General features: G+C 44.4%; 1 protein-coding gene across 2 annotated transcripts; it reads right to left on the minus strand.

The window, feature by feature from the left end:
• Window positions 1-1,010: 1,010 nt before the first annotated feature.
• Window positions 1,011-26,862, minus strand: LOC119971907 (toll interacting protein). 2 transcript variants are annotated; one of them, XM_038808211.1, is made up of 7 exons: window positions 26,697-26,732; window positions 17,418-17,567; window positions 7,581-7,763; window positions 6,622-6,774; window positions 4,852-4,942; window positions 3,307-3,327; window positions 1,011-1,625 (listed from the first exon to the last, which is right to left on the minus strand). In XM_038808211.1, exons 1-7 carry the CDS (start codon window positions 26,730-26,732, stop codon window positions 1,411-1,413), a joined length of 849 nt encoding a protein of 282 aa, XP_038664139.1. In that variant the 3' UTR covers window positions 1,011-1,410. The 2 variants fall into 2 exon arrangements, with proteins under 2 accessions (XP_038664139.1, XP_038664140.1); XM_038808212.1 differs by lacking the exon at window positions 3,307-3,327 and having other exon boundaries at window positions 26,697-26,862.
• Window positions 26,863-27,024: the final 162 nt, after the last annotated feature.

Raw genomic sequence — 27,024 nt, forward strand, 5'->3', positions numbered from 1 at the left:
CTGCTCTGTCATTCAATCATGGCTGATATTTTTCTCATCCCCATTCTCCTGCCTTTTCTCCATAACCTCTGATCCCCTTATTAATCAAGAACCTATCTCTCTCTGTCTTAAAGACACTCAGTGATTTGACCTCCACAGCCTTCTGCAGCAAAGTGTCACAGATTCACCACACTCTGGCTGAAGAAATTCCTCATCTCTGTTTTAAAGGATCGTCCCTTTAGTCTGAGATGGTGTCCTCTGGTTCTAGTTTTCCTACTAGTGGAAAAATCGTCTCTACGTCCACTCTATCCAGGCCACGCAGTATCCTGTAAGTTTCAACAAGATCCCCCCTCATCCTTCTAAATTCCAACGCATACGACAAGCTTGTCATTCCAGGGATCATTCTTGTGAACCTCCTCTGACCCTTGCCAAGGCCAGCACATCCTTCCTTAGATGAGGCCCAAAACTGCTCACAATACTCCAAATGGGGTCTGACCAGAGCCTTGTACAGCCTCAGAAGTACATCCCTGCTCTTGTACTCTAGCCCTCTCGATATGAATGCTAACATTGCCTGGAAGTTCCCCATAAAGCCACACACCATCGTGACATTGCCGTTCCTTCACCGTTGCTGGATCAAAATCCTGGATCTCCCTAACAGCATTGTGCATCTACCTACGCATGGATGGTAGCAGCTCAAGGTAGCGGCTCACCATCACCGTCTTGAGGGCAATTAGGGACATGCAAGAAATGCTAATCCAGCCAGCACCACCCACATCCTGTGAAAGAAGTTTAAAAAAATTAAATGATATTCATGACTGATGATAAAGCCCAATAGGACAGCAAGATTGCAAATAGTATGGTTCACCAAAGTTTGTACGATTATACCAAATGCCACTTTTTGCCACATGCAATGATGTATGTATATGGGTTGTGTTTTACAACGGGAGGTTAAGATTGTAAAACGTAAGCTGCTATTTTCTTCAGTACACAACAATTTCAACTCTGGAATTAGATTAAAACCAATTGCATAATTCCAATTAATATACATTTTTAATAAACTCTAAGAAATAAGACAATTCTCAAAGCACTTGACAGGTGGACCGTCAGCATTAAATGCTGCCGAATGCACAATAGACATACTTCAAAGACACAAGCATCAAGTTTAACCAAGCTCAGTGGGGCAACTCTTGGTTTACAATAACCATGAGATAGGATTTTAATTAGCCTTTCTGAACTTAAGCATTTGCACTTAGATTATGGAATGCTCTTTTATGTTTAATACAGTTACAAACTTTGTACAATGTGCTGTTTACCGGACACGTGCATTCGTAAACAAGAAAGATCGGCAGAGGGAAAGCTCAAAGTCTTTGATGCAGAGATACACCGGTTATTATGGGGCCTTGGCAATATTGACAGCGACTGCACATATTCCTAGGATTCTTCATTGATCTGGAGCAAAGAATTAATTGCTGCATCCTTGTTGCCCCTCTGTGCTTCCAGCACTGAGCGGATCACTTCTCTGTCCATGTTAGGGAACATATCCTGAATGGATTTGAGATCTTCCTCGCTGCACAGATTTTGTGGAGCAGATACTTGTGTTGGCGCTGCAACTGGAATCATTCCTTGTGTATAGACAGTTGGCACTCCTGGAAAATCAAAGAATATATTATTTAATATAATGATATTCCAGAAATCAGGGCAGGTATAAACTCAAGTAATGATATGAAAAATGGCTCAGCATGTGACTTTTAAGCTATAAGCAGTAATAAATATGTTTTTAGGTAGTTTATCAAATGCTAAAACCCAAGGGAGAAATAATCCACTAAAGGATGCCAGACTGAATTTGATTTACTGCAGGTCAGGACCTGTATGAGAAACGCTACATCTGTATTATAAGCACATACATTGCAGGACACTATCATAACAGTAATCTGTACTTTATGGTATAACTGTTTGTACTATAATATTTGAAGGAAAGTTATTTAGTTATTAATAGGGCATTGATACTTACAATTTCAGTCTTAGTCCAATCCATGAGTGGAACAGATTATACCTTAATGGCAAGGGTAATTTTCATCTACATTCAGATATCATGTACTGAAGAGTAAGGCATTTTGGGTGTATGTGTGTAGGAGGGGGGAGGAACAGATTGCATGTAAACAGTATTTTTATCAGTACTTTACAATTTAATTTTCACTGCTAAAAGTACCAGATGATTTTGTACAAAATAGTGCACTTTAAGGAAGTCACAATTTAACTTAATTCCAAAATCTTTTTTGAAAATTGTAAAGACGACAAAATAGAAAATTAAAAGTTGTAAATATTATTTCTGGAAGTTAAGTCATGCAGGTTGGTTGTATTACACATACTGTGACAGGTATAAAATAGGATCTGTATTTGACCACTGCAAATGAATTGTGTAGAAGACAATGTTTTTTTCAATTGGTAAAAATGACCTTGAATTGTGTCTATGATATATACATTAGTGTAAATTCCATTCAATGTGCTGATACTTTTCTGAAACTATCACCTCAACAAATCAATGGGGGATCTCGGGTGACTGCCGTTCAGCACTGGTCCCCACAAATCTGGACCAGACGGAAGGCAGTTGTGGGGGTCCCCCAGGGATAGGGCAGCACGGTAGCATAGTGGTTAGCACAGTTGTTTCACAGCTCCAGGGTCCCAGGTTCGATTCCCGGCTTGGGTCACTGTCTGTGTGGAGTCTGCACGTTCTCCCCGTGCGTGCGTGGGTTTCCTCTGGGTGCTCCAGTTTCCTCCCACAATCCAAAGATGTGCGGGTTAGGTGGATTGGCTAAGCTAAATTGCCCTTGGTGTCCAAAAAGGTTAATTGGGTTTACTGGGTTAAGGGGATGGGGTGGAGGCGGTGCGTGCTTGAGGGGGTGTTCTTTCCAAGGGCTGGTGCAGACTCGATGGGCCGAATGGCCTCCTTTTGCACTGTAAATTCTATGATTCTATGAGCAGGCTTATAACACAAATGTCCAGGAAAAGGGAGTTTCAATGCTGATTATCAGTTGACATGCCACCTTTACCTAATGAGTACATTTTGAAGCTCAGATTGGTGTATTTTTAGAGTCTGCTGAACCCACTGATCATAACATCTGTAACTTATTTGCTGGTAGTGTAGATTTAGTATGCAAAGCACAAAGTTACCAAATTAGTTAAACTTTCAGCAACCTTTAACGGATATCTTACAAATAAATGCTTAAGCAACAGCCACTTTAAAATGCACAAGCAAATGGCATACTCATGTGTTCATGCATAGATTTAGCCTGTGAGGAAAGGCAGTAAATGTCTCTCGAAACTTACCCAATGCAAAATACTCAAGCCCTGAATTGGGTAATAAGGAAATTAAAGCAGCAAAACACCAAGAAGCAACATTAATAACATGTCAGAAAATGTAGAATTAGTTAGAAAGCAAGTTACACCCAGTTTTTCTTTGCACAAAAGAACTTACTACAAGCTACAGCTCCCCATTATCGCATACCTTGCAGACGCTAACCATCAGCTCAGATTATTACAAAAGGAAGTTTTGCAATTTTAAATTGTCAAATTAACAAATCATCTGAATCATCAAAGCAGGAGGGCATTGCACGTTTGACAATGTAGCACTTGACAATGTTCCTACTAGTTGCCATAGGCAACTAATATATTTCAGGCAGTGGTCGAATGACACTCAATGAAGGGCGAGTTATATGTAACATTAATCTTGTTCTCCAGAAGGAAATGAGGCAGATCAATATGATACAAAAAAGCAGACTTTAAAATGACAGCCTCATTTACATAGTTCTGCTCTGTGACCTGGCACCAGTCTTGAACTGGTTAATATATAATTTTTATTGTCACAAGTAGGCTTACATTAGCACTGCAATGAAGTCACTGTGAAAAGCCCCTGGTTGCCATATTCTGGCACCTGTTCGGGTACACAAAGGGAGAATTCAGAATGTCCAATTCACCAAACCGCACGTCTTTCGGGACTTGTGGAAGGAAACCAGAGCACCCAGAGGAAACTCACACAGACACGGGGATAACGTGCAGACTCCACACAGACAGTGACAAGCTGGGAATCAAACCCGGGACACTGGAGCTGTGAAGCAACAGTGTTACCCACTGTGCTATTGTGCTAATCAACTCTAATACTTAGTGAAAGGTTTGCAAAATCTACCGCATACTGGATCATGATGTGGGCAGAGCATAAGTACAGAGTCTTTTGCCAGTGAGAACTTTTAAGAACTTGTTCAATTGTTTGTTGGTCCTGCAGTTTGAGATGCTTTTGCCACACTTAAAAGTTAGGTCTCTTTTGAGTCTGAAATAGATGCCCCACATAGAAGGTGCACCGCAATTAACCGGCCCAAGGCCATCCTGAAATTTAATGCTAACTTGTGGGCTGCCAGCACTCAACACACTCTTAATTTATTTCATTAAATAGTGGTGTAAAACAATTGTCATATTTCAGCAATATTGAATAATTATCATAAGGCTTACTCCATTGTTATTTAATTTAAAGACCAAGTTATATTGTGATTAGCGAGGTGGCAACAATCATCTTTCAGCCATCCCCAACAATCAACACTGTTCCACGTAGGGGCTGGTTTGGCACAGGACTAAATCGCTGGCTTTGAAAGCAGACCAAGGCAGGCCAGCAGCACGGTTCAATTCCCGTACCAGCCTCCCCGAACAGGCGCTGGAATGTGGCGACTGGGGGCTTTTCACAGTAACCTCATTTGAAGCCTACTTGTGACAATGTGATTTTCATTTAGTTTCATTTCATTTATATTTGGGTAGGAGTAAGGAAAGAATTACCAAGAAACTCCCTGTTCACCTTAAGAAAATATATAAAGATCCAAATCATACCTGTAATTGGCACATATCCGAGCCCCTGTTGGTAAACAGTGGGCATTAGCACTACTGGCTGTGGCTGCACCAACATGTTTGGCGGCAGTGTCTGTTGAAATACATTGAAAAATTAGTTATAGTATTTTCCTACAAAAGTAAGTGAAATTAAGGTACGAGAGATTGGATGATATTGGTAGTCAAATTGTGCCTCGCAGGAGTAGCTTTATTTCAACTGTGTACAACAATAACCCACACAGAAGAAAAATTAGCTGAATGTTTAAAAATTGATTTTTTTTAAAAAAATCCTCAAGAATATCCTGTGTTGGATTAATCTCAAATATTTAGAAAATGTAGAGATGGGCAAGTGTTGCAACTTGAAATATACATTTTGACGGTGGTTTTAAGAGCAGCCCAATTCAAATTGTTAGCAAAATACCGCTGGCGAACATGGCTAAGTTTTAAGCACTAATAAAATACATTCTGCAGAGAAAGCAAAATATTCCATCGAACCACAACAGTGCATGAGGAGGCCATTCGGCCCAGTGAGTCTGCATCGACCCTCTGAAAGATACCCTACCTAGGCCTACTCCCACACCCTTGTCATGGATCATGGCCAATCCACCTAACCTGCAGATCTTTGGACTGTGGGAGGGAACCCACGCAGACAGAGGGAAAATGTGCAAACTCAACACAGTCACCAGAGGTTGGAATTGAACCCGGTCCCTGGCACTGCGAGGTAACAATGCTAACCATTGTGCCACCCTATTGTCAAACGTAATGTTCCAATATGAAATATGTTATCTACATGCCACCACTTTCTTGAAACAATATCCGTCAATGAAAACAGATAACCTTTGCTGAGTAAACTACTTTCCTGGAGTCAAAAAAAAAAGGAAGAGGAGGCCACCTGGCCATCAAGCCTGCTGCCATTTTGTTTGCCAGAGCAGTTTTCATCCTTTTAATTTTGAATCCCTATCCTTTCTCAGTATCGTTCAATTGCATTACATGGAAAGTGAGCACCCACCTCCCTTTCTCCCCCACCCCACCAAAAATCAATTGATTCAGTAAACATGGCTTTCTATAGCAATGCAGTTTGCATTTGCACAACATTTTGCATCAAAGATTTTCTCCCCTAGTTTTCCTTCAATTAACCAGCAATAAGGCTCATTCCTTATCTATCTTCCTTACTTTTCACGTCTTAATTTAAAATACTACCACTCGGAATTATACCCCAAGTTTAATTAGTGCTAACCACAAGCTATTTCTTTATCTGCGGTAATACCCAGTGAATCAGTGGCGAGTAAATCCTTCCCAAGTTGGGGAATCTAAAATGGAGTATAATGGGCCACAAGGTATGACCAGCACGCTGTTACTGCATCAACTGAGGTCTCAAAGAATGGTCTTTAATCGACCCAGAGCAGTACATCTAGCTTGTGAGGTGAAGTCATGTCTGATACGAGAATTAAGGCCTTGCCAAAAGGTTACATGTAATAATGGCTTAGTATCACGTTTAGAAAACTCCTTCATTTGCAATGTGCATTTTACACAAGAAAGTGAAAGTTTAATAGCTTACCTTTATTTCAATTTCTTAAAAATATTCTGACATAACAAATTTTGATGAAAGTGTTAGTTACATGATGAAAGTCTTTAAATGTCACCTACATCATTGTTATTGTAAGTTATATTTTTAACCAGAAATTGCAGTGCTAAACTGTCAAATGGTTCTGGAATTGTAACATCCCATTAAAACGTCGGCATTAAAATGTTTTAGATATTAGTGCCACTTACTGCATAGGACATAACAAGGTTCATCATTCCTTCTTTATCATCACCTTGCCTCCCACTAAGGCTGTACCATTCATCCACGACTTTGCCCTCTTTTAGTAATTCCGGGATAGTGATGTGGGTCCAAGCAATTCTATCGTCCATGGAAAATGCTCGCTGCAAGTAACAAAATACAAGTCATGCTTTAATCGAAAATGTACCCTACTGGAATAACAGGCGGTTCAAAGGGCTTTTAAAGAGGAGGGTTTGAGCCGCAAGATGACAACTTGAAATTAAAATTTAGATGCATATAAACGTTGGGCGCCTCTGGAAACAATTACCCACTGACCCTCAAGGGGTTGCAAAATAATTCAAGATATTAGGACGGAATCAAAAAAGAAAAAAACCTGCTTAGCAAATCAGTCTCTCTTTGGTTTAGCAAACCTCCTTCCCAGCTTTGGGCATCTTGGTGAACCACTATTATATCTAGCAGGCGTCAGACCAGCATCTGGGATTTCCAGTGTACAAAATCAGATTTATTTGGGGATACTTCTTTTATTGATTGAACGGATTGATTTATGAATTGAATTCAATGATCAGCTGCCCATAGTGGGATTTGAACCCATGTCCGCAGATAATTGGCCTGGGCCTCTGGATTAATTGTCCAGTGACATTACAATTGCACCACCATTTCCCACAATGCATCCACAGAATTCTTCTGCAATTCAGTCCTTCTTTGCCCTTTGCTTCTGTGTATATGTTACTCAACCTACAAGTTACGATAAAGTGTTTAAAGAAAATGTTGTAAACAATTGACAACACAATTATATGTCCCCTGTCTAATAAGTCAGAATGTCTAAAAGAAACTAAGATATTTAAAGTAGTAACCTAAAATTAGCCTTTTTAAACAGTTTACTATGCTAAAAATCAACATGTATATGAATAATGTATTACAAAAAAAAAAAAACAATTTAGAAACTCACCTCATCAAATATCTCCAAGTAAAATGAGTCAACACCAGGTGGCACAGTGCATTGAATAACTTTGTTCCATCTTGGGTTTTTTGCCCCATTGTGTGCTGTGGGTGTCTCATATACTGCATAGCCAAGACGTATTCTGCAGTATGGATCCATACGTGTCATTCCATAGTTTTTTGCCAATTTTGCCTAGACAGACAGAATTAGATCATTTATAGGCAACACAAGGTAATGGCGTTTTACCAGATAACAGTTGAAACTCCTGTCCTCATGAGACAGACTGTGTAAGATCTCTGTCCTAGAGCTTCACAAGCGATCCAAGTAATCCATTGTAAAAATGGGACAAAAAGGATTAAAATATGAGCTCAACTCAGAGATCCCAAACATGAATTGGATTATAAGGGATTTCCAAGTAGCAGCGGATATATACTGTGCAATTCACTACTCATTCCAAACTACAGGTACACAAAACAAACCCATCTTTTCTATGTACAAACACCAATATTACAAAGCAATTAGGTAAATGTCACTTGGTGCTGCTCTTAGGCTGCTGTTGATTCAAATGATTAGCAGAATTGACAATGGTGTTTTCTTCCATTGGTGAATAGCATGTCATCTATTTGCTGAAGGGAGGAAGGGGAAGGGAAAAAAATGAGAATAATTAAACTCTCCAATGTAATATTTAAACTCTTGTTTCAAAGCCAAATATTTAGTGCTGCTGGGAGTCACATGTCACTACCTAAAATATAACCATCAGCATGAGGGATCCAGTGGGCAGCCATTCCGAATCATTGAACACTAACAGCTGTACAAGAGCATTCTCTCTTGTTGACCGAATGCCAAAGCTTTTCAATCTTTTTTAAGCAGTAAGGGAGTGGATGGTTGGTGATGGAGGGCAGTGGAGAACCTGAACCTCTGGAGCATTTTGAATGAAGTTACCTCAATTCCAAATATGGATCTTTCTTAATGTATTTTACCAACCAATATTCTGAAGTAATCACATAAATTTAATCACCTCAAAATAAATTAAAGCGGAAAGGAAATAAAGGTCACAAAGCAACACAATCCTTGACCTGAAGCGTCCAGACTCCCTGGACTTGTCCTTACAGGGACAAAACGTGCAGTTGGTTAGAAACTACTAAGCATGTTTCAGACATTTGGTTGAACAAACCAGAAGTGTAACACTGTCAGCTTACGGGTTTGTGCCCATTAAGCATCTTAAAGTAGCTATTGGAACAGTACATGTCTGAAGTTAACTCTTTCCTATTGCTTGATTAAACTTAATCATCTAAAAATGCTGGTCATGAGCAGAAGATTGGCATAGAATCACAGAATCCCTACAGTACAGAAGGAGGCCATTCAGCCCATTGAGTCTGCACCAATCTCCGAAGGATCACCCTACCGAGGCCCACAACCACCTATTCCCGTAGCCCCACCTAATCTTCTTGGACACGAAGGGGCAACTTATCATGGCCAATCCACCTCACCTGCACATCTTTGGATTGTGGGAGGAAACCAAAGCACCCGGGGGAACTCACGCAGAGGGAGAATGTGCAAATTCCACACAGTCACGCAAGGTTGGAATTGAACCAGGGTCCCTGGCACTGTGAGGTAACAGTGCTAACCACTGTGCCACCCTATTGTTAAACCTAATGTTCTATTATGAAATATTTTGTCTACATGCCATCACATTCTGGAAACAATATCTGCCACAGAAAACAGACGACCTTTGCTTAGTAAACTACTTCCCTGGAGTTTAAAAAATAGGAAGAGGCAGCCACCTGGCCACCAAACCTGCTCAGCCATTTTGTTTGCCAGAGCAGTTTTCATCCTTTCAATTGAATTGAACCCGGGTTGCTGGCGCTGGGATGCAGCAGTGCTAACCACTGTGCCACCATGCAGGAGCAGCTCTTCAGGAAACTCTCCCAGGAACTTTAGTTCTTGCACCATTGGACGACAACACCCCCCGGCCCACTACCACATCTCCATCACTGGAAGACAACACCCCCCGGCCCACTACCACATCTCCATCACTGGAAGACAGCACCCCCCCGGCCCACTACCACATCTCAAGTTGAAAGAGATTCTTTTCATGCCCCGAAATCCATCGTTAAGAATCTCCATACCAGGGAGGGGGCAGCTTGGAAACGAATGGAGAGGGCGTCCTGTGGCAACACAAGCCTGGGGGCCCTAGTAACGGCACCATGGCCGCTCCCCCCCACGAGGTACACCACGAGCCCGGTGGTGGCGGCCACCCTCAAGATATGGGGGCAGTGGAGGCGACATAGGGGGGAAATGGGAGGTCTGTTGGCGGCGCCAATAAGAGGGAACCATAGATTCATCCCGGGGAACATCGACGGGGGATTTCAGAGCTGGTACAGGGTGGGCATACGGCAGCTGAAGGACCTGTTTATAGAGGGGAGGTTTGCGAGCCTGGGAGGGCTGGAGGAGAAGTTTGAGCTCCCCCCGGGAAACATGTTCAGATATTTACAAGTGAAGGCATTTGCTAGACGGCAGGTGGAGGGGTTCCCCCTGCTCCCCAGTAAGGGGGCGAGTGATAGGGTGCTCTCGGGGTTCTGGGTCGGAGGGGGGAAGATATCAGACATCTACAAGATAATGCAGGAGGCGGAAGAAGCATCAGGGGAGGAGCTGAAAGCCAAGTGGGAAGGGGAGCTGGGAGACCAGATAGAAGACGGGACGTGGGCGGATGCACTGGAGAAGGTCAATTCTTCCTCCTCGTGTGCGAGGCTGAGCCTCATTCAATTTAAGGTGCTGCATAGAGCTCACATGACGGGGACAAGGATGAGCCGGTTCTTTGGGGGTGAAGACAGGTGTGTCAGATGTCTGGGAAGCCCAGCGAACCATGTGCATATGTTCTGGGCATGTCCGGTGCTGGAAGGGTTCTGGAAGGGGGTGGCAAGGACGGTGTCGAAGGTGGTGGGGTCCAGGGTCAAACCAGGATGGGGGCTTGCGATCTTTGGGGTCGGGGTAGAACCGGGGGTACAGGAGGCTAGGGAGGCCGGAATACTGGCCTTTGCATCCCTAGTGGCTCGACGAAGGATATTAATTCAATGGAAGGACGCGAGGCCTCCAAGCGTTGAAACTTGGATTAACGATATGGCTAGCTATATTCAGCTAGAAAGGATCAAATTTGCCCTGAGAGGGTCGGTACAGGGATTCTCCAGGCGGTGGCAACCTTTCCTTGACTTTTTAGATCAGAGATAGACGTTCGGGGTCGTGGCAGCAGCAACCCGGGGGGGGGGGGGGGGGGGGGGGGAGGGAGGGAGGGGGGGGAGGGAGGGGGGGGGGGGAGGGAGGGGGGGAGGGGGGGGGGCAGCAAGGGTCGTGGGGGGACATGCACGACTGTAACGCGGGCAAGTCTGCTCGCTGCTCATGTCTGAAACTGTAGGCTGCCTTGTTTAGATAGAACAGTACAGCACAGAACAGGCCCTTCAGCCCTCAATGTTGTGCCGAGCAATGATCACCCTACTTAAACCCACGTAACCCGTATACCCGTAACCCAACAATCCCCCCATTAACCTTACACTACGGGCAATTTAGCATGGCCAATCCACCTAACCCACACATCTTTGGACTGTGGGAGGAAACCGGAGCACCCGGAGGAAACCCACGCACACACGGGGAGAACGTGCAGACTCCACACAGACAGTGACCCAGCCGGGAATCGAACCTGGGACCCTGGAGCTGTGAAGCATTGATGCTAACCACCATGCTACCGTGAGGCCCCAAAGGTTGCCTGTTAAGGTTGCCTGGGGGGGGGGGGGGGGAGGACTGGTGCGCGCGAGAGGGCGGGCGAGGGAGGGACATTTGCCTAGAGGGATTGTGTTGTAAATAATTTAAAAATTAGTAGGGGTAAATGTTTGTATGGAAAAACTCTTTCAATAAAAATTATTTAAAAAAAAAAAAAAAGAATCTCCATACCAAGATACTCACTATAGCTGTTTCCACTGGCTTACACAGGACACAGTCACCACATACCCAAGTTTAGAGAACCTGGTATGGGGAACACAAGGATACTGAAGTGTAACCTTCAAAAAGTGTGCAGTCTTATTGAGCTAGGACCACCCTGTTCATGAAGATATCTGAACTATTAGAAGTATCATCTTGGGAGTCACCTTACTCCCAAAGAGACCTTGCCTCTCACCTTTACTGTCCTAGAATGATAGTGAGATGCTGAAACATCAGTCAACCATCTCTCCGAACCCTCCACTGCCTATATGTATTTAAACTGCTTGTCGAAAATCTTGTCTTCAATGAGCTGCAACTTTAACTGGTTGGAAAACGAAAGCCATCTTCAATCTTCAGCCTAGCCACAAAGCCCATATTCTCAATTATTTTGTGTCAGCCTCCCAACCTCTATAAAAGTTGAGCAGATCTAAATCCCTACAGCCTGTATCCAATGCCTTCATTAGCCATCACCCCGGTCGGCCCTCACTGCTCTATGTTGTCTCTGGGACCCCAACGTTCAATTTATAATTCTCATCGCCTCTTCATAAGCATGCCCTCCCAATTTCTAATCTCTTCCAATCTCTCCATTCTTCAGACTCTTCCTCTTGTACATACCAAGCCTTTTAGCCTTCCATGAACACACAACTCTTCAGCTTTCTAGGTACCATGCTCTGAAATTTCCTCTCTAAACTCCTATTCCTTTCCTCCCTTAAAGCCCTCCTCAAAACCCACCTCTATAATCAAGCTTTTGGTTTTCGCTCCTAATATCTCATCCTACTTTTAACTTCCATTAAAATCTATTTGTTTACAAATTGCTGCTTAACACAAATTAGAAAACATTCTTTTGGCATCTGATCCAATACATCAAGAATTTGGATTACCTGCAATGTGGCTTAACCCAGATAACAGAGCCTGGTAACAATATGGAAAGATAAGAACTACACAATTATGATGTGTGACCAAAGTCCAAGATTAGAAGACCAGCACAGCGCCAGGGACCCAGGTTCAATTCCGTCCTTGGGTGACTGTAGAGTTTGCATATTCTCTCCGTGTCTGCATGGATTTCCTCCGGGTGCTCCTGTTTCCAAAGGCGTGCAGGCTAGGTGGATTGGCCATGCCAAAATTGCCCCATAATATCCAAAGATGTGTAGGTTAGGTGGGGTTAGGGATAGGGGTGCTCTTTTGGGTCGCCGGTGCAGACCCGATGGGCTGAATGGCCTCCTCCTGCACTGTAGGGATTCTATGGGTTCACTAATCTGTAAATGTAACCAGCTCAGCGAGTACATGTCCAGGTACTTCTCTCCTCAATCTCAGTAAAACAGCATTTTTTGTGTCCTAATTGGGGGCAGCCACATAACAGTTTTTAAGCTCTTTTCTATATATTCAGTTCAGTCACCTTGAAGGTATCTGTGACTTAGTTATGTTAAAGGTTTGGTCTTATGAGCTATTAAATGCACCTTTATACACCTGATGCATCCCGGCAGTTCAATTGCTCCAACATTTTACTGTGATGTCCTTAACAACAAGAGATGTTCCTCAGTTATATGAACCAGCTTAATAGTTCTGCTCATGTCTTCCATCAGTCTGTCAAGCTTCTGATCTCAGAAAATGGAACCAGGTACCATGTCTTGTTAAATTTGAGTGAACTGTCAAGGCTGAGTGTTTAAAACGTGGGAAATAGAAGGAGGTGGCCATTCGGCCCCTCGAGGCTGCTCCACCATTCAACAGGTCCATTCTCCCAGTGTTTGCATGGTTTTCTCCAGGTACCTCCCACAGTCCAAAGATGTGCAGGTTAGGTGGGTTGGCCACGCTAAATTGCCCGTTAGTTTTCCAAGATGTGTAGGTCAGGTGGAATAGCCATGATCAATGCGTGGGGGGAGAAGGCCTAGGTAGTGGGCTCTATCGGAGGGTTGGTGCACACTCGATAGGCCGAATGGCCTCCTTCTGCACTGTACGGATTCTATGACGGATCTGACATTCCTCATTTCCTCTTTCCTGCCCTTTCCCCGTAACCCTGGATTCCCTGACTGATTAAGAATCTTATCCATCTCAGCTTTAAATATACACACAGACTCTGCCACCACAGCTCTCTGTGGCAAGGAGTTTCAAAGATTCACAATCTTCAGAAAAGAAACTCCTCCTCATCTCATTCTTAAATTGGCACCCCTTTATTGAGACTATGCCCTCCGGTCCAAGACTCTCCCATGAGGGGAACATCCTCCCAATATTTACCCTGTCATGGCCCTTAAGAATCCGATATGTTTTAATGAGATCACCTCTCATTCTTCTAAATTCCAATGAGTAGAGTCCCAACATGTTTAACCTTTGCTCATAAGATAACCCCTCCGTAGTGGGGATCATCCTCGTGAACCTTCTCTGAACTGCCCCCAAAGAAATAATACCTTTCCTAAACCTGGGGACCAAACTGCTTACAGTACTCCAGATGTGGTCTAACCTTGTACAGCTGCAGCAAGACTTCCCTTCTCTTATACTCCAATCCCCTTGAAATAAGGGTCAACATTCCATTAGCCTTCCGGATTCCCTGCTGCAACGGAGAGCTACCTTTGTGATCCAATCAAAAGTACCCCCAAGTCCCTTTGTGTTGCAGCTCTCTACTGTTTTTCTCCATTTAAATAATACTGTTCTTTTCTTCTCCCTTCCAAATGAACTTCAAATGTTCCCACATTATACTCCATTTGCCAAGTTTGCCCACTTACTTAACCTTTCAATATCTCTTTGCAAACTGTTTGTATCCCTCTCACAACTCACCTTTCCACCTACTTTTCTGTTGCCTGCCAATTTGATTACAGTACATTTGCTTCCTTCCTCCAAGCCACTAATATACATTATGAACAGTTGCGGTTCCAACATTGATCCCTGTAGAACCTCACTGGTTACAGGTCACCAACCTAAAAAAGAACCCCTTATCTCTACTCGCTGTTTTCTGCCCAGTACCCACTTCACTATCTTTCCAATATATGATCTCCAACATGGTTGGCTCTTAACCTTATGACTTATCATTTTGTCGAATGCCTTCTGCAAGTCCAAAGACAACACATCTACCGGTTCTCCACTATCTATTCTGATTGAGACTTCCTCAAAAAATTAAGCAATTAATCAGACACTATTTCCCTTTCATGACACTATTTCCCTTTCATGAAGCCATGCTGACTCTGCTTGATTAGATTATGATTTTCCAAATGTGCTGCTATCACTTCCTTAATAATAGATTCCAACATTTTTCAAACAACAGATGTTAGGCTAATCGACCTATGGTTACTCGCTTTATGCCTCCCTCCCTCCATCCCTTTTTGAATGGGAGCGTCACATTGGCAGTTTTCCAATCCTCTAATATCAAGGATTTTTGGAAAATTACAACCAACGGATCCACCATCTCCGCAGCTACTTCTTTTCTGATCCTAGGATGCAAGCTACCCAGGGCCAGAAGAAGTATATCTGCCTTTAGCCTTATTTATTTGTTGAATACTACTTCTCTAGCAATGGTATGTAATTCCTTCCCCGTATTTAGTACTAATAGGATGCTTTAAAATATCTTCCATCTTAAAAGACTGATGCAAAATATTTTCACACTCAAACTGAATATTAAATTCTATCATATTATGATCACTACTTCTTAGAGGATCTTTTACTCTAAGGTTATTTATTAAACCTACCTCATTACCAGATCCAAGCTAGCTTGTTCCTTGGCTGGCCCCATGACATATCGCTCTAGGAAACCATCCATAATGCACACAATGAATCTGTTGTTGTAGCCACCCATGCCAACTTGATTAAGCCAATCAACATGAAAATTGAAGTCACCCATAAAGGAGATCAGGGGTTATGGGGAGATGGCAGGAGAATGGGGATGAGAAACATATCAACCATGATTGTAAGGCGGAGCTGACTCAATTGGGCGAAAGCCCTAATTCTGCTCCTACATCTCATGATCTTATAATAATTGCTCCTGCTAGAAGACCATGGCTGATCTAACCCTGGCCTCAACTCCACTTTCCTGCCTGCGATACCAACAATCCTTTGTAGATCAAAGTCTGTCTAATTCAGCCTAAAATATATTGGGATATCATTCAAAGCATTGCCTTGCATCTTTGACTTTGTCTAGATATATGTCTCTTCATTCACCTGAGGAAGGAGCAGTGCTCCGAAAGCTAGTGTTTGAAACAAACCTGTTGGACTTTAACCTGGTGATGTAAGACTTCTTACTGTACTGAATATATTCAATAACTCAGCCTCCAATGCTCTCTGGGATTGAGATTAACAACCATCAAGAGAAGAAATTCTTCCTCATTTCAGTCTGAAATGGGAGATCCCTTATTCTAAAATTATGTTCCCTTGTTATGGTTTTTATGAGGGGAAACATCCTCTCGGTATCTACCCTGTCAAGCCCCTTCAGAATCTTATATATTTCAATAAGATCATCTTCTCATCTCTAATAAATTATAGGCACAACCTTTCCTCATAAGACAACCCCCTCACTCCAGGATCAACCAAATGACCCTCGCGCAACTGCCCCACGGCAAATAAATCGTCCTTAAATAAGGAGATCAAAACTGGACTCTAGCTGTGGTCTGATCAATGCCCAGTATTATTTAACAAAAATTCACAACTTTTAAACCCAATCCCATTGCAATAAAGGGTAACATTCAATTTGCCTTCCTAATTAACTGCTGCACCTGCACATTAACCAAGTTCCCTCTGCACAAAAAGATTTTATAGTTTCTCCCCATTCAAATATTCTGTGTTTCACTGTTCCAGCCAAAGTGGAAAACGAACTTCACATTTCCCCACATTACACTCCATCGGCCAAATCTTTGCCCATTCAGTTAATCTATCTCTTTGCAGATTGTGTCCTCTTCACAACTTGCTTTCCTACCTATCTTTGTATCATCAGAAAGTTTGGCTAAAATACTCTCAGTCCCTTCATCCAAGTCATTGATATAGATCACAAATAGTTGAGACCTCAGCATTGATCCCTGTGGCGCTCCACTAGTTAAGTTTGCCAAACTGAAAATGACCCAGTTATCTGGTCCCCGCTTCCTGTTAGTTAGCCGATCCTTTATTCATGCTTATATAATCCTCCAACAGCATGATCCCTTATCTTGTGTATTAATCTTTCATGTGGTACCTTATCAAATGCATTTTCAAAATCCAAATACACTAAATCTATTGGTTCCACTTCTTCTACCTTGCTTGTTGCATCCTCAAAGGACACAAATTTGTCAAGCACTATTTGCCTTTTATAAAACCATGGTGTCTGCTTGATTGCATTATGTTCTATATTTCTTAATAATGTACTCCAGCATTTTGCCAATGACAAATGGTGGGTTAACTGGCCTAGTTTCCTGCTTTATGTCTCACGTTTTTCTAGAATAGAGGTATTATATTTGCAATTTTCCACTGGGTCCTTTTCAGAATCTAGAGAACATGGGAGATGACAACCAATTGATCCACTATCATTGCAGCCACTTCTTTTAAGATCCTACCACACAGGTCCAGGGGACTTGCCAACCTCAAGTCCCAGTGGCTTTTCTCTTGTGACAGTGAATGTTTTAAGTACCCCTGTCCTATTTATCCCTTTGATTTTCTACTGTTCTTGGGTTGCTTTTCATCTTCCACCAAGATGACAGATACAAAATACTTATTCAAAGTCTTATTCAAAGGGATATGGGGGGCAGACAGGAAGGTGGAGCTGTTACCATAACCAGATCAGCCATGATCTTATTGAATGGCTGAGCAGGTTCAAAGCGCTGAGAAGGTTCAAAGGGCCAAATGGCCTACACTCCAAGTCTTATGGTTCCTATAACAGAGCAAGGTTTCGGTGTTTGTGAAAATGGTAGAAAAAAATTTCCATACCTGTACCACAGTGATGCTCAGTCTACCCATAGTAGCCATGCCCGTTCCAAACTGTAATTGTTGAGCAGCCTGTGCATCAAGTTGCACTTGCTGCTGTTGCTGAGTTGGTACAATGCGAAGGAAGTCCTGTGGTAATTCTCCAACGAACACCTTTCATGAAAAAACAATCTGTAAATACTCTATTTAGCTACCTGCCACATATCCCACATCAACTGACAGTAAAGCATCATAAATGTTATTACCTGACAATAGGCTAGTGCTATTAGCCCAAATCCTAACCAATTACTCAGCCACATCCTTCATATCACTTGACAAGCTTCATGAGTAATTATCCAGAATGTCAACCCATTTCACTGGAATGGCAATGTCTACAAAAGTAATGATGTTTTCCTAGGTTTTCTGCAATTCAAGTCTGCCAGTCTCTATTATAATATTCACTGGTTCATTTTCAACTTGGTGCTGCCTTTAGCTGTGTAGTTATATGGTGCCTGGAAAATGTCATCCGTTTTCTTTTTTTTTATAAAATGTTTTTTTACTTAGACAACATTTTTCCTTATACACCACCACCAAATACAACTACCAAACCCCCCCGAAGCTCCCTCTACCTTACGAAGGAAAGAAATTCAAACCTTAAAATACAGAGACAAACTAACCAGAACAATAACTATAACCCCCCATAACAGCTGACCGCAACCAGCTCTGTGAAAAAGGAGATGAAAGGCTGCCACCTCGAATAGAACCTTTCCACTGAATCCCTCATGGTATACTTGATCCTCTCCAGGTGCAAAAATTCCTTTAAGTCCCCCAGCCACAGAGGGCAGCACAGTCTCGCATCACCGAGGATCCGGGTTCAATCCTGGCCCCAGGTCACTTTCCATGTGGACTTTGCACATTCTCCACGTGTCTGCATGGATCTCACCCCCACAACCCAAAAAGATGTGCAGGGTAGTTGAATTGGCCATGCTAAATTGCCCCTTAATTTGGAAAAAAAAAAAGAATTGGGTACTCAAGGCCCCCAGCCATGCCGAGGCCTTAGGTGGCACCGGAGATCTCCACCCAAGTAGAACTTGCCTCTGGGCTATTAGCGAGGCGAAGGCTAGTACATCTACCCTCGTGCCAGTCTGAAGCATCAGTGAGTTCAAAACTTAAACAAAATGGCCACCAACAGGTACAGCTCCAGCTGAACTTGCGGCATTACCAAAATAAGTGCATATAACTCATTGGCCCCCTAGAGCATCACAAACACCTATCCTCCACCCCCGAGAAGAACCCACTCATACATGCCTTAGTCAGGTGTGCCTTGTGCACCACCTTGAACTAGATCAGGCTTAGCCTCACACATGCAGAGGCGAAGTTGACCCTGTGAAGAGCCTCACTCTGCATCCCTCTCCCTCAAAGACCAAGCCCAGATCACCCTCCCACTTCCTCTTTACTTCCTGCAACGACACCTGCTCCGTCACTGACATCTGCCCATGGACATCCAAAACCCTACCCTCCCCTAACACGATCAAGGACAGGACCCAGTCCATAAGCGAAAACTTACAAGGGAAATGAAGGCAATTCCTTGCGTAGTAAATCACACACCTGAAAGAGTCCGAATACATTGGAACTGGAACTTCTCCAACATATCCAGGCCGGCAAACTACCTTCCAGAAATATTTCCCTAAACCTCTCCCGACCCTCCCTCTCCCCTGCCCGAAACAATGATTCTAAGCCAGATGGCACAAACTATGGTTCCTGCAAATCGGAGCCAGCAGAAACATGAAATCCACTTTAAAATGCTGCCTAAACTGATTTCAAATCCTCAAAGTGTCGATCACCACTGGGCTCGAAGAGAATATGGCACGGAAAAACGGGAGTGGCGGAGTAACCAGAGTCCTCATACTCGACCCAATGCACAAAATCTCCTCCATGCACCCCCATATAGTCAGCCCTTGAACCACCCCACACCTTATCGATATTTTCCACCCAGTACAACAGACTGGGTAGTGCCAAGGCTGGATGATTGGGCGTCCATCGCAATAATCACCTCTGGCTCAGTCCCTATGGAGGGCACATTTCACAATCTCCTAATATTGGCCAACAACTGCCGCCCTTAACAAATGCAGTCTGCTCCTCCTAGGTCACCCCAGGTAGGCAGGGCTCCAAACGCTTCGCCAATATTCAGTGTGGCGTTTAACAAGATAGGCCAATACAACCAATATTCCCTGGGATCCTTGTTCTTCTTCAGGATCAAGGAGATCAACACCTTTGCCAATGTGCTGGCTACACTACCTGGGACAAGGAATCATTAACTACGTCCAGCAGAAGTGGGATCAACTGATCCACAAATTGTTTGTAAAATTCAATGAGAAATCCATCCAGACTGGAGTTTTGCCTGCCTGCATTGACCGAATGCAGCTCAATCTTCTCCAGCCCTATCAGCATCTCCAACTTCTGCTTTCTCCCCTGCTCCACCCGTCTGGGAAGGTCAACTCATCCAAAAATTGCTTTATTGTTGCACCCTTCTCCAGAGGTTCAGACTCGTATAAAGGCCTCAAACACTTCACTGACCCTCTCTGGGGTAGAAACCAACCCACCATCCAAGACCCTAACCTATGCTACCGCGGATTTAGCCTTAATCGCCGCCTTCAGGGCTTCAACTGGTGAGCCAACAAATGATTGGCCTTCTTCCCATACTCATTCAGGGTTTCCCAGAACGTAGAAAGCGAGACCGCCTCATTCCAGTTGAACTCAACGTACTCCCCAATGGCAGAGGACATCCGCTCTCAAAATCCCCCGTTTACGAGCAATGCCATGTCCAATCTCCATGGGGTCGCTGGGAGCAGCCCAGCTCCAATGCCAAGTCCACAAATTGCGGAGCATAATCAGATATCACGATCGTCGAGTAAACCCGATGGACATGGCGGGGAGGGGCCGCAACCTTGTTTGATATTTGATTTTCAGATGGGTCTCCTGTAGAAAAACCACATCTGCCTTCAAACAGCGACTGATGGGCCCAATCCAACTCAGGTGGGGTCAAAAAGACCTAATGCCCCAACCAATTTTCCAAACATCTTAGACATGTAACACGTGGAGTCGAAGCTCTCCAGGCCTTCCGGCGGCCTGACGATCCTTAAGTTCTGCTGTCTGGAGCAGTTCTCCAGGTAAGCAACCTTGGCCTTTAGTGCTTTATGCCCTTCAGCCAGCAATGCCATCTCTGTCTCCAGGGAGGCAATGTGATCACGATGATCAAGGATGCTCCACCCCCTCCTTCTGTATCGTTATCCGCCGGTCCATCTTATCAATGGTTGTTCAAATTATGGCCAAAGCCTCCTCCATTGCCTTCTCCAGATCGTCAGCAGCCCTTACTGCTACTGCTTAAATTCGGTCAAGAAGCTAACCAACTTCTCAGTCATCCACTGAGGAGCCCCCGACTCTGCAGGAACCGCCATGTTCCTCTCTGCTGAGGTTCACAAAACTTTTGAGGCTGACAATAATCCCTTGCCCGATTTCTGCCTTGAGCTATTTTTACCGGACATTACTCGAACGAGGGGAACTTCTTCCATCCAACTACACCAAATTCCTCCCAAGAAATCGCCCATAAACTGGGCAAAAGGGGGCAGCAAAACCAAGTATCCCAGCGGGGGGCACTGCGCGTGCGACTGCTCACCACTTAGCCACCACCGGAATTCGTCATCCATATTCTTGATGTACTGGTGAGTAAGCATTAGACCAGGCTTGTTTACATCCAGTAGAGCAACTCCAAAGCTGAAACATGCTGATGTATAAAGTACAAGAAATGTTAGAGAGGATATTTCCATTACATTAACCAGGCAATTTTAAAATTAAGCCTCAACATTTCATGTGTATTTGTTCTTAAATTAAGAGCACAATTTCCATCAATATTTCCACAGAGCCAGGAGAAGTTATAGAACATAGAACAATACAGCGCAGTACAGGCCCTTCGGCCCACGATGTTGCACCGACATGGGAAGTCAAAAACTAAAGGCCATCTAACCTACACGATGCCATTATCGGTACTATGTCTTTTGGTCCAACGACACTTCGTCCACGTCTTTTGGTCCAACGTCTTTTTGTCCGCACGTCTTTTGGTCCAACGTTTTTTTGTCGGATGATTTTTTTTGTCAAAGACTTTTTGTAACTTGTAGCACTCCACTCCACTCCCCACATTAACTTTTTGTAAATAGAAATCTTCTCTAATGCACATAGCAAGGTATAATATGCAATAAAGGATTTTTATTACCGGTCTCTTTCCTTTAACGAGCCTCGTTAAAGGATAGTTATTATCGTTCTCTTTCCTTTAACGAGCCTCATTAAAGGATAGATATTATCGTTCTCTTTCTTAATTCGCCCATCCCGAAATGGCAAAGTTCATTGTGTCAACGAAGAGTAAAAGGAAAGTAGCTGATGGAAATAACTATATCTACGATTTTCATTCGAGCAGTCCAAACCTAGGAAAAGAATACTGGAGATGTGAGAAAAGAAGGCTATGTTCAGTGCGGATTCACACGGTAATGGAAAACAATGAGCCGAAAATTATTTATTTCTCTAATGAGCACCTTCATCCAGCTGATGTTGATTCGTTAAATGCTAGAAAAGCAGTTGCAGAAATAAAGCATGAAGCAGTGGAAAACATAGCAGCAAGTTCGCGTAGCATATTAGCGGCCAAGTTTACGCAGCTATCAGAAAATACCTGCTCTCAACTCCCTAGGTTGCCCGTCGTCTCAAGGACTATTCAAAGGTGCCGACAAAAAAATTCTGGATTTCCCGCTAATCCAGCGGCTAGACACGGTTTTGAAATACCTGACAAATATTGTAAACTTGACAATGGCGAACAGTTTCTGAGATACGATTCGGGCGCCGAGGATCAACAGCGCTTACTAGTATTCGCATCAGAAAGTGCTCTTCAGGATTTAGCATCATATCGTCATTGGACATGCGATGGGACATTCAAGATTGTGCCACAACAGTGGTTTCAACTGTTCTGCATTCATGTACAAGTTAAAGGAAGCAGTTTTCCACGGGTCTTTGCATTACTGCCGAATAAAACAAAGCAGACATACGAATTATTCTTTGACCAATTGAAAATTATGCAACCTAATGCAGATCCGATTGATATCATGGCAGATTTCGAAGTTGCAGTTCACAAGGCAATTAATTCATCATTCCTTAATTCATCTGTCGTGGCATGTTTGTTTCATTTGAGCCAATCTGTGTTTCGAAAAATTACCGATTTAGGCCTCAAAGAAAAATACAATACAGACTCTGAATTCTGTCTTAAAATTCGATGTTTTTCAGCATTAGCTTTCCTCCCCGTTGAAGATGTCGAAGAGGCTTATGAAGATTTGATAGACGATGAAGAAATACCTGCTGAATTCATCGTTTACTTCGACTTGACTTACATAGGCATTGTGAGAGGACGTGGTGCCAGACGAAGGAGAGAAACACCTACATTCCCGACAGCTGTATGGAATGTTAAACAGCGTGTTCTACAAGATCTACCAAGAACAAATAATGCTGCTGAGGGGTTTCATTCTGCGATAAAGCGTTCGGCGGGTGGAGCTCATTTGAATATCTGGAGGTTAATCAAAACTCTGAAGGAAGAGGAAGGGTTCATAATAGGCAAAAAGGCTCAAATTCTTCGGGGAGATCACTCGACTTCATGTACGCGATATAAGAAAATAACTGATCGCCTCAAAAGATTGGTCGCTGAATATGATTCTACAACAAAAATTGATTTCTTGAGGAATGTTGCTTACAATTTACATCAATTTTAAGTAATTTCGGGAATTTTAAGTAATTAGTAAACTTTTAGATTTTTTAACTGCATTTTTAGATTTTTAAACTGCATTTTTCAACTTGCATTTTATCAATTACTTGCATCTAGCAATTAAATTCACTTGCTGTATTGTACTTGCATTTTATCAATTAAATGGTTTTATACGGAGTTAATTTGTAATTGGATAATTGGATGAAGTGACGTTGGACCAAAAGACGGGCGGACAAAAAGACGTTGGACCAAAAGACGTGGACGAAGTGTCGTTGGACGAAGTGACGTCGGACGAAAAGACGCGACACAGCCATTATCATCCATATGCTTATCCAATAAACTTTTAAATGCCCTCAATGTTGGCGAGAGCACTACTGTTGCAGGTAGGGCATTCCACGGCCTCACCACTCTTTGCGTAAAAAACCTACCTCTGACCTCTGTCCTATATCTATTACCCCTCAATTTAAGGCTATGCCCCCTCGTGCTAGCCACCTCCATCCGCGGGAGAAGGCTCTCACTGTCCACCCTATCTAACCCTCTGATCATATTGTATGTCTCTATTAAGTCACCTCTTAACCTTCTTCTCTCTAACGAAAACAACCTCAAGTCCATCAGCCTTTACTCATAAGATTTTCCCTCCATACCAGGCAACATCCTGGTAAATCTCCTCTGCACCCGTTCCAAAGCTTCCACGTCCTTCCTATAATGAGGCGACCAGAACTGTACGCAATACTCCAAATGCGGCCGTACCAGAGTTTTGTACAGCTGCAACATGACCTCATGGCTCCGGAACTCAATCCCTCTACCAATAAAGGCCAACACACAATAAAGGCCTTCTTCACAACCCTATCAACCTGGGTGGCAACTTTCAGGGATCTATGTACGTGGACACCGAGATCCCTCTGCTCATCCACACTACCAAGAATTTTACTATTAGCCAAATATTCCGCATTCCTGTTATTCTTTCCAAAGTGAATCACCTCACACTTCTCTACATTAAACTCCATTTGCCACCTCTCAGCCCAGCTCTGCAGCTTATCTATGTCCCTCTGTAACCTGCAACATCCTTCCACACTGTCTACAACTCCACCGACTTTAGTGTCGTCTGCAAATTTACTCACCCAACCTTCTGTGCCCTCCTCTAGGTCATTTATAAAAATGACAAACAGCAACGGCCCCAGAACAGGTCCTTGTGGTACGCCACTCGTAACTGAACTCCATTATGAACATTTTCAACATTTATCATTTGAAGTCAAGATTTGAAGATAACTTTGCAAGCCTCAAAATGGGTATAACACCTGTTAAAATGTTCCAACAGTTAGAATTCCACACCAATTTCCCAATCTCAGCAGTACTGCTTTAGGGAGAGTTGCTAGGCAGATGTGAAGACAAAGGTGAACAGAAAATTCAAGACAGTCAATGCATCACTATACACATTTCCTTAGGGTCTTTTATAGGATGCAGACAGAGGTGTACCACTGCCACAGGGGAGCAGGGGCTGGAGAGAGTGGCTGCGGTCAGGAAATAAGGTGGCAAAAATTTTCAACATTAATGATCGGTCTTCCTTGCTTCCTGATTGACTCTTGCCATGTAAGATGGTTAGCATGGACCGTTCAGAACTGAGGACCGTTAAAACAAGGTCTAAAACCAACTTAATCATCAACTGCCACACGAGACCAACCTGCAAACCTTAAAAAGGAATGCCTGCTCGTCTTCAATAATCCCGTCTTTTAACTTCCTGCGACATAGCATCAACTTGGTACAATCTCCATTTAGTGTCGGTCATGTATTGCACACCCTGCCAACTGTTGTATCATCATTTCACCACTCTGGAGGCAGGGAGGATTGACGACTCAGCCCAAGAGGAAACAAAATCTGAAACTCTTGGCTGTATTCTCGGTTATTGTGGGTGTGAACCGAACAATTTAAACGAATGGCAATGTTTGCCTTTCAGGCGGAGGTATCTGGTCATCAAAATGGTGGGTGACTGCGAGATTGGGGGCGGGGGCAGGGAAATGGGGGGGGGTGAAAATGGGGGGGGGGGGTGAAAATGAGGGGGGGTGAAAATGAGGGGGGGTGAAAATGAGGGGGGGGTGAAAATGAGGGGGGGTGAAAATGAGGGGGGTGAAAATGAGGGGGGGTGAAAATGAGGGGGGGTGAAAATGAGGGGGGGTGAAAATGAGGGGGGGTGAAAATGAGGGGGGGGGAAAATGAGGGGGGGTGAAAATGAGGGGGGGTGAAAATGAGGGGGGTGAAAATGAGGGGGGGTGAAAATGAGGGGGGGGGAAAATGAGGGGGGGTGAAAATGAGGGGGGGGGGAAAATGAGGGGGGTGAAAATGAGGGGGGGTGAAATGAGGGGGGTGAAATGAGGGGGGTGACAATGAGGGGTGTGAAAATGAGGGGGGTGAAAAGGAGGGGGTGAAATGAGGGGGGTGAAACTGAGGGGGGTGAAAATGAGGGGGGGTGAAAATGAGGGGGGGTGAAAATGAGGGGGGGTGAAAATGAGGGGGGGGGGGGGAAAATGAGGGGGGGGGTTGAAAATGAGGGGGGGGTGTGAAAATGAGGGGGGGGGTGAAACTGAGGGGGGGGGGGTGAATGAAAATGAGGGGGGGGTGTGAAAATGAGGGGGGGGGGTGAAATGAGGGGGGGGGGGTGAAAATGAGGGGGGGGGTGAAAATGAGGGGGGGGGGGTGAAATGAGGGGGGGGTGAAAATGAGGGGGGGGTGAAAATGAGGGGGGGGTGAAAATGAGGGGGGGGTGAAAATGAGGGGGGGTGAAAATGAGGGGGGGGTGAAAATGGGGGGGGGGGTGAAAATGGGGGGGGGGTGAAAATGAGGGGGGGGGGGGGGAGAGAACAGTCGAAGCCACTCTATCTCGCAGGGTAAAGTTTCCCACTCTGGGGCTACTACCCCCAGGGGAATCTAAGGATGACTTGGACAAGGTGGCAAGGAGACAGATAGGAGGAGGGGGTGAGGGGAGGAGCAGTGAAATAAAACATGGGTGTGTTGGAGTTATTTTATTCGATGATAAAAAAAATGGTGGGAGGGGGGCAAGGGTGAAGAATGATCCAAGGAGATAATAAAAATCTGCTCCCTTGGCAATGAGCCCAAGCACGGGACAGTGAAGTGTTTGGTATCAGGTCTCATGTGATGAAGCTGCCGGGAATCCACCCAGGCCGAGTTTGGCAACGCCACAGCGGGATGGGGGCATAGCGGGGCACCGGAGCCCGATGACTGGCAACCCAAGCACACCCCGTGCCGCTGCTCTCCCCCAGCACGGCTGCCCTCAGGCCAACAGACCGCCCTCGGGCTCCCTTCCTCCGCGTACCAGGTGGCTGATCGGCGACGGTCAAAATAAACAAACACGCACAAAGGATGGGGGGCAGGGTCCGCAGCCCAGCCGCTGCCGCAGTGAACCGGGGCAGGGTGTTCACTGACTAGGCCGAGGGGGGGAGAAAGCCAAGGCCCAGCCTCCCCCCTCACAGTGGGGGAGACAGCAATCTTACCGGGCCCCTCTGGGTGGCGATGGTGGTGGCCGCCATATCCGATCCGGCCGACCTGCGCTCGTCTCCCTCCTGCTGGGCTCGGCTCGTCTCCGGGCCGCTGGCCTGGGCTGGGGCTGGGCTCCGAGCCGCTCGGTGCTGAGCTCACTGATTGGCTGTCACTGGGCTGGAGTCTGAGCTCAGTGATTGGCTGCAGGATTGGGGTTGGGGCGGGAGAGGTTAGTGTCAGCCCGGTGATTGGCTACAGGATGGTATCGGAGCTCAGTGATTGGCTGTCACAGGGCTGGTGTCTGAGCTCAGTGATTGGCTGTCACTGGCTGGAGTTTGAGCT

This window comes from Scyliorhinus canicula, chromosome 9 (assembly GCF_902713615.1).
Source record: "Scyliorhinus canicula chromosome 9, sScyCan1.1, whole genome shotgun sequence".
NCBI lineage: Eukaryota > Metazoa > Chordata > Chondrichthyes > Carcharhiniformes > Scyliorhinidae > Scyliorhinus > Scyliorhinus canicula.

What these genes read in the sequence shown, in the direction of transcription:
- LOC119971907 (XM_038808211.1), bottom strand. Translation starts at nt 26,732, where the DNA reads ATGGCGGCCACCACCATCGCCACCCAGAGGGGCCCG. An exon ending in TGAGCATCACTGTGGTACAG is followed by an intron (nt 7,764 to 17,417) that starts GTATGGAAATTT and finishes CTGTCTGTCTAG; the next exon opens with GCAAAATTGGCAAAAAACTA. An exon ending in ACTTGGAGATATTTGATGAG is followed by an intron (nt 6,775 to 7,580) that starts GTGAGTTTCTAA and finishes TGTTACTTGCAG; the next exon opens with CGAGCATTTTCCATGGACGA.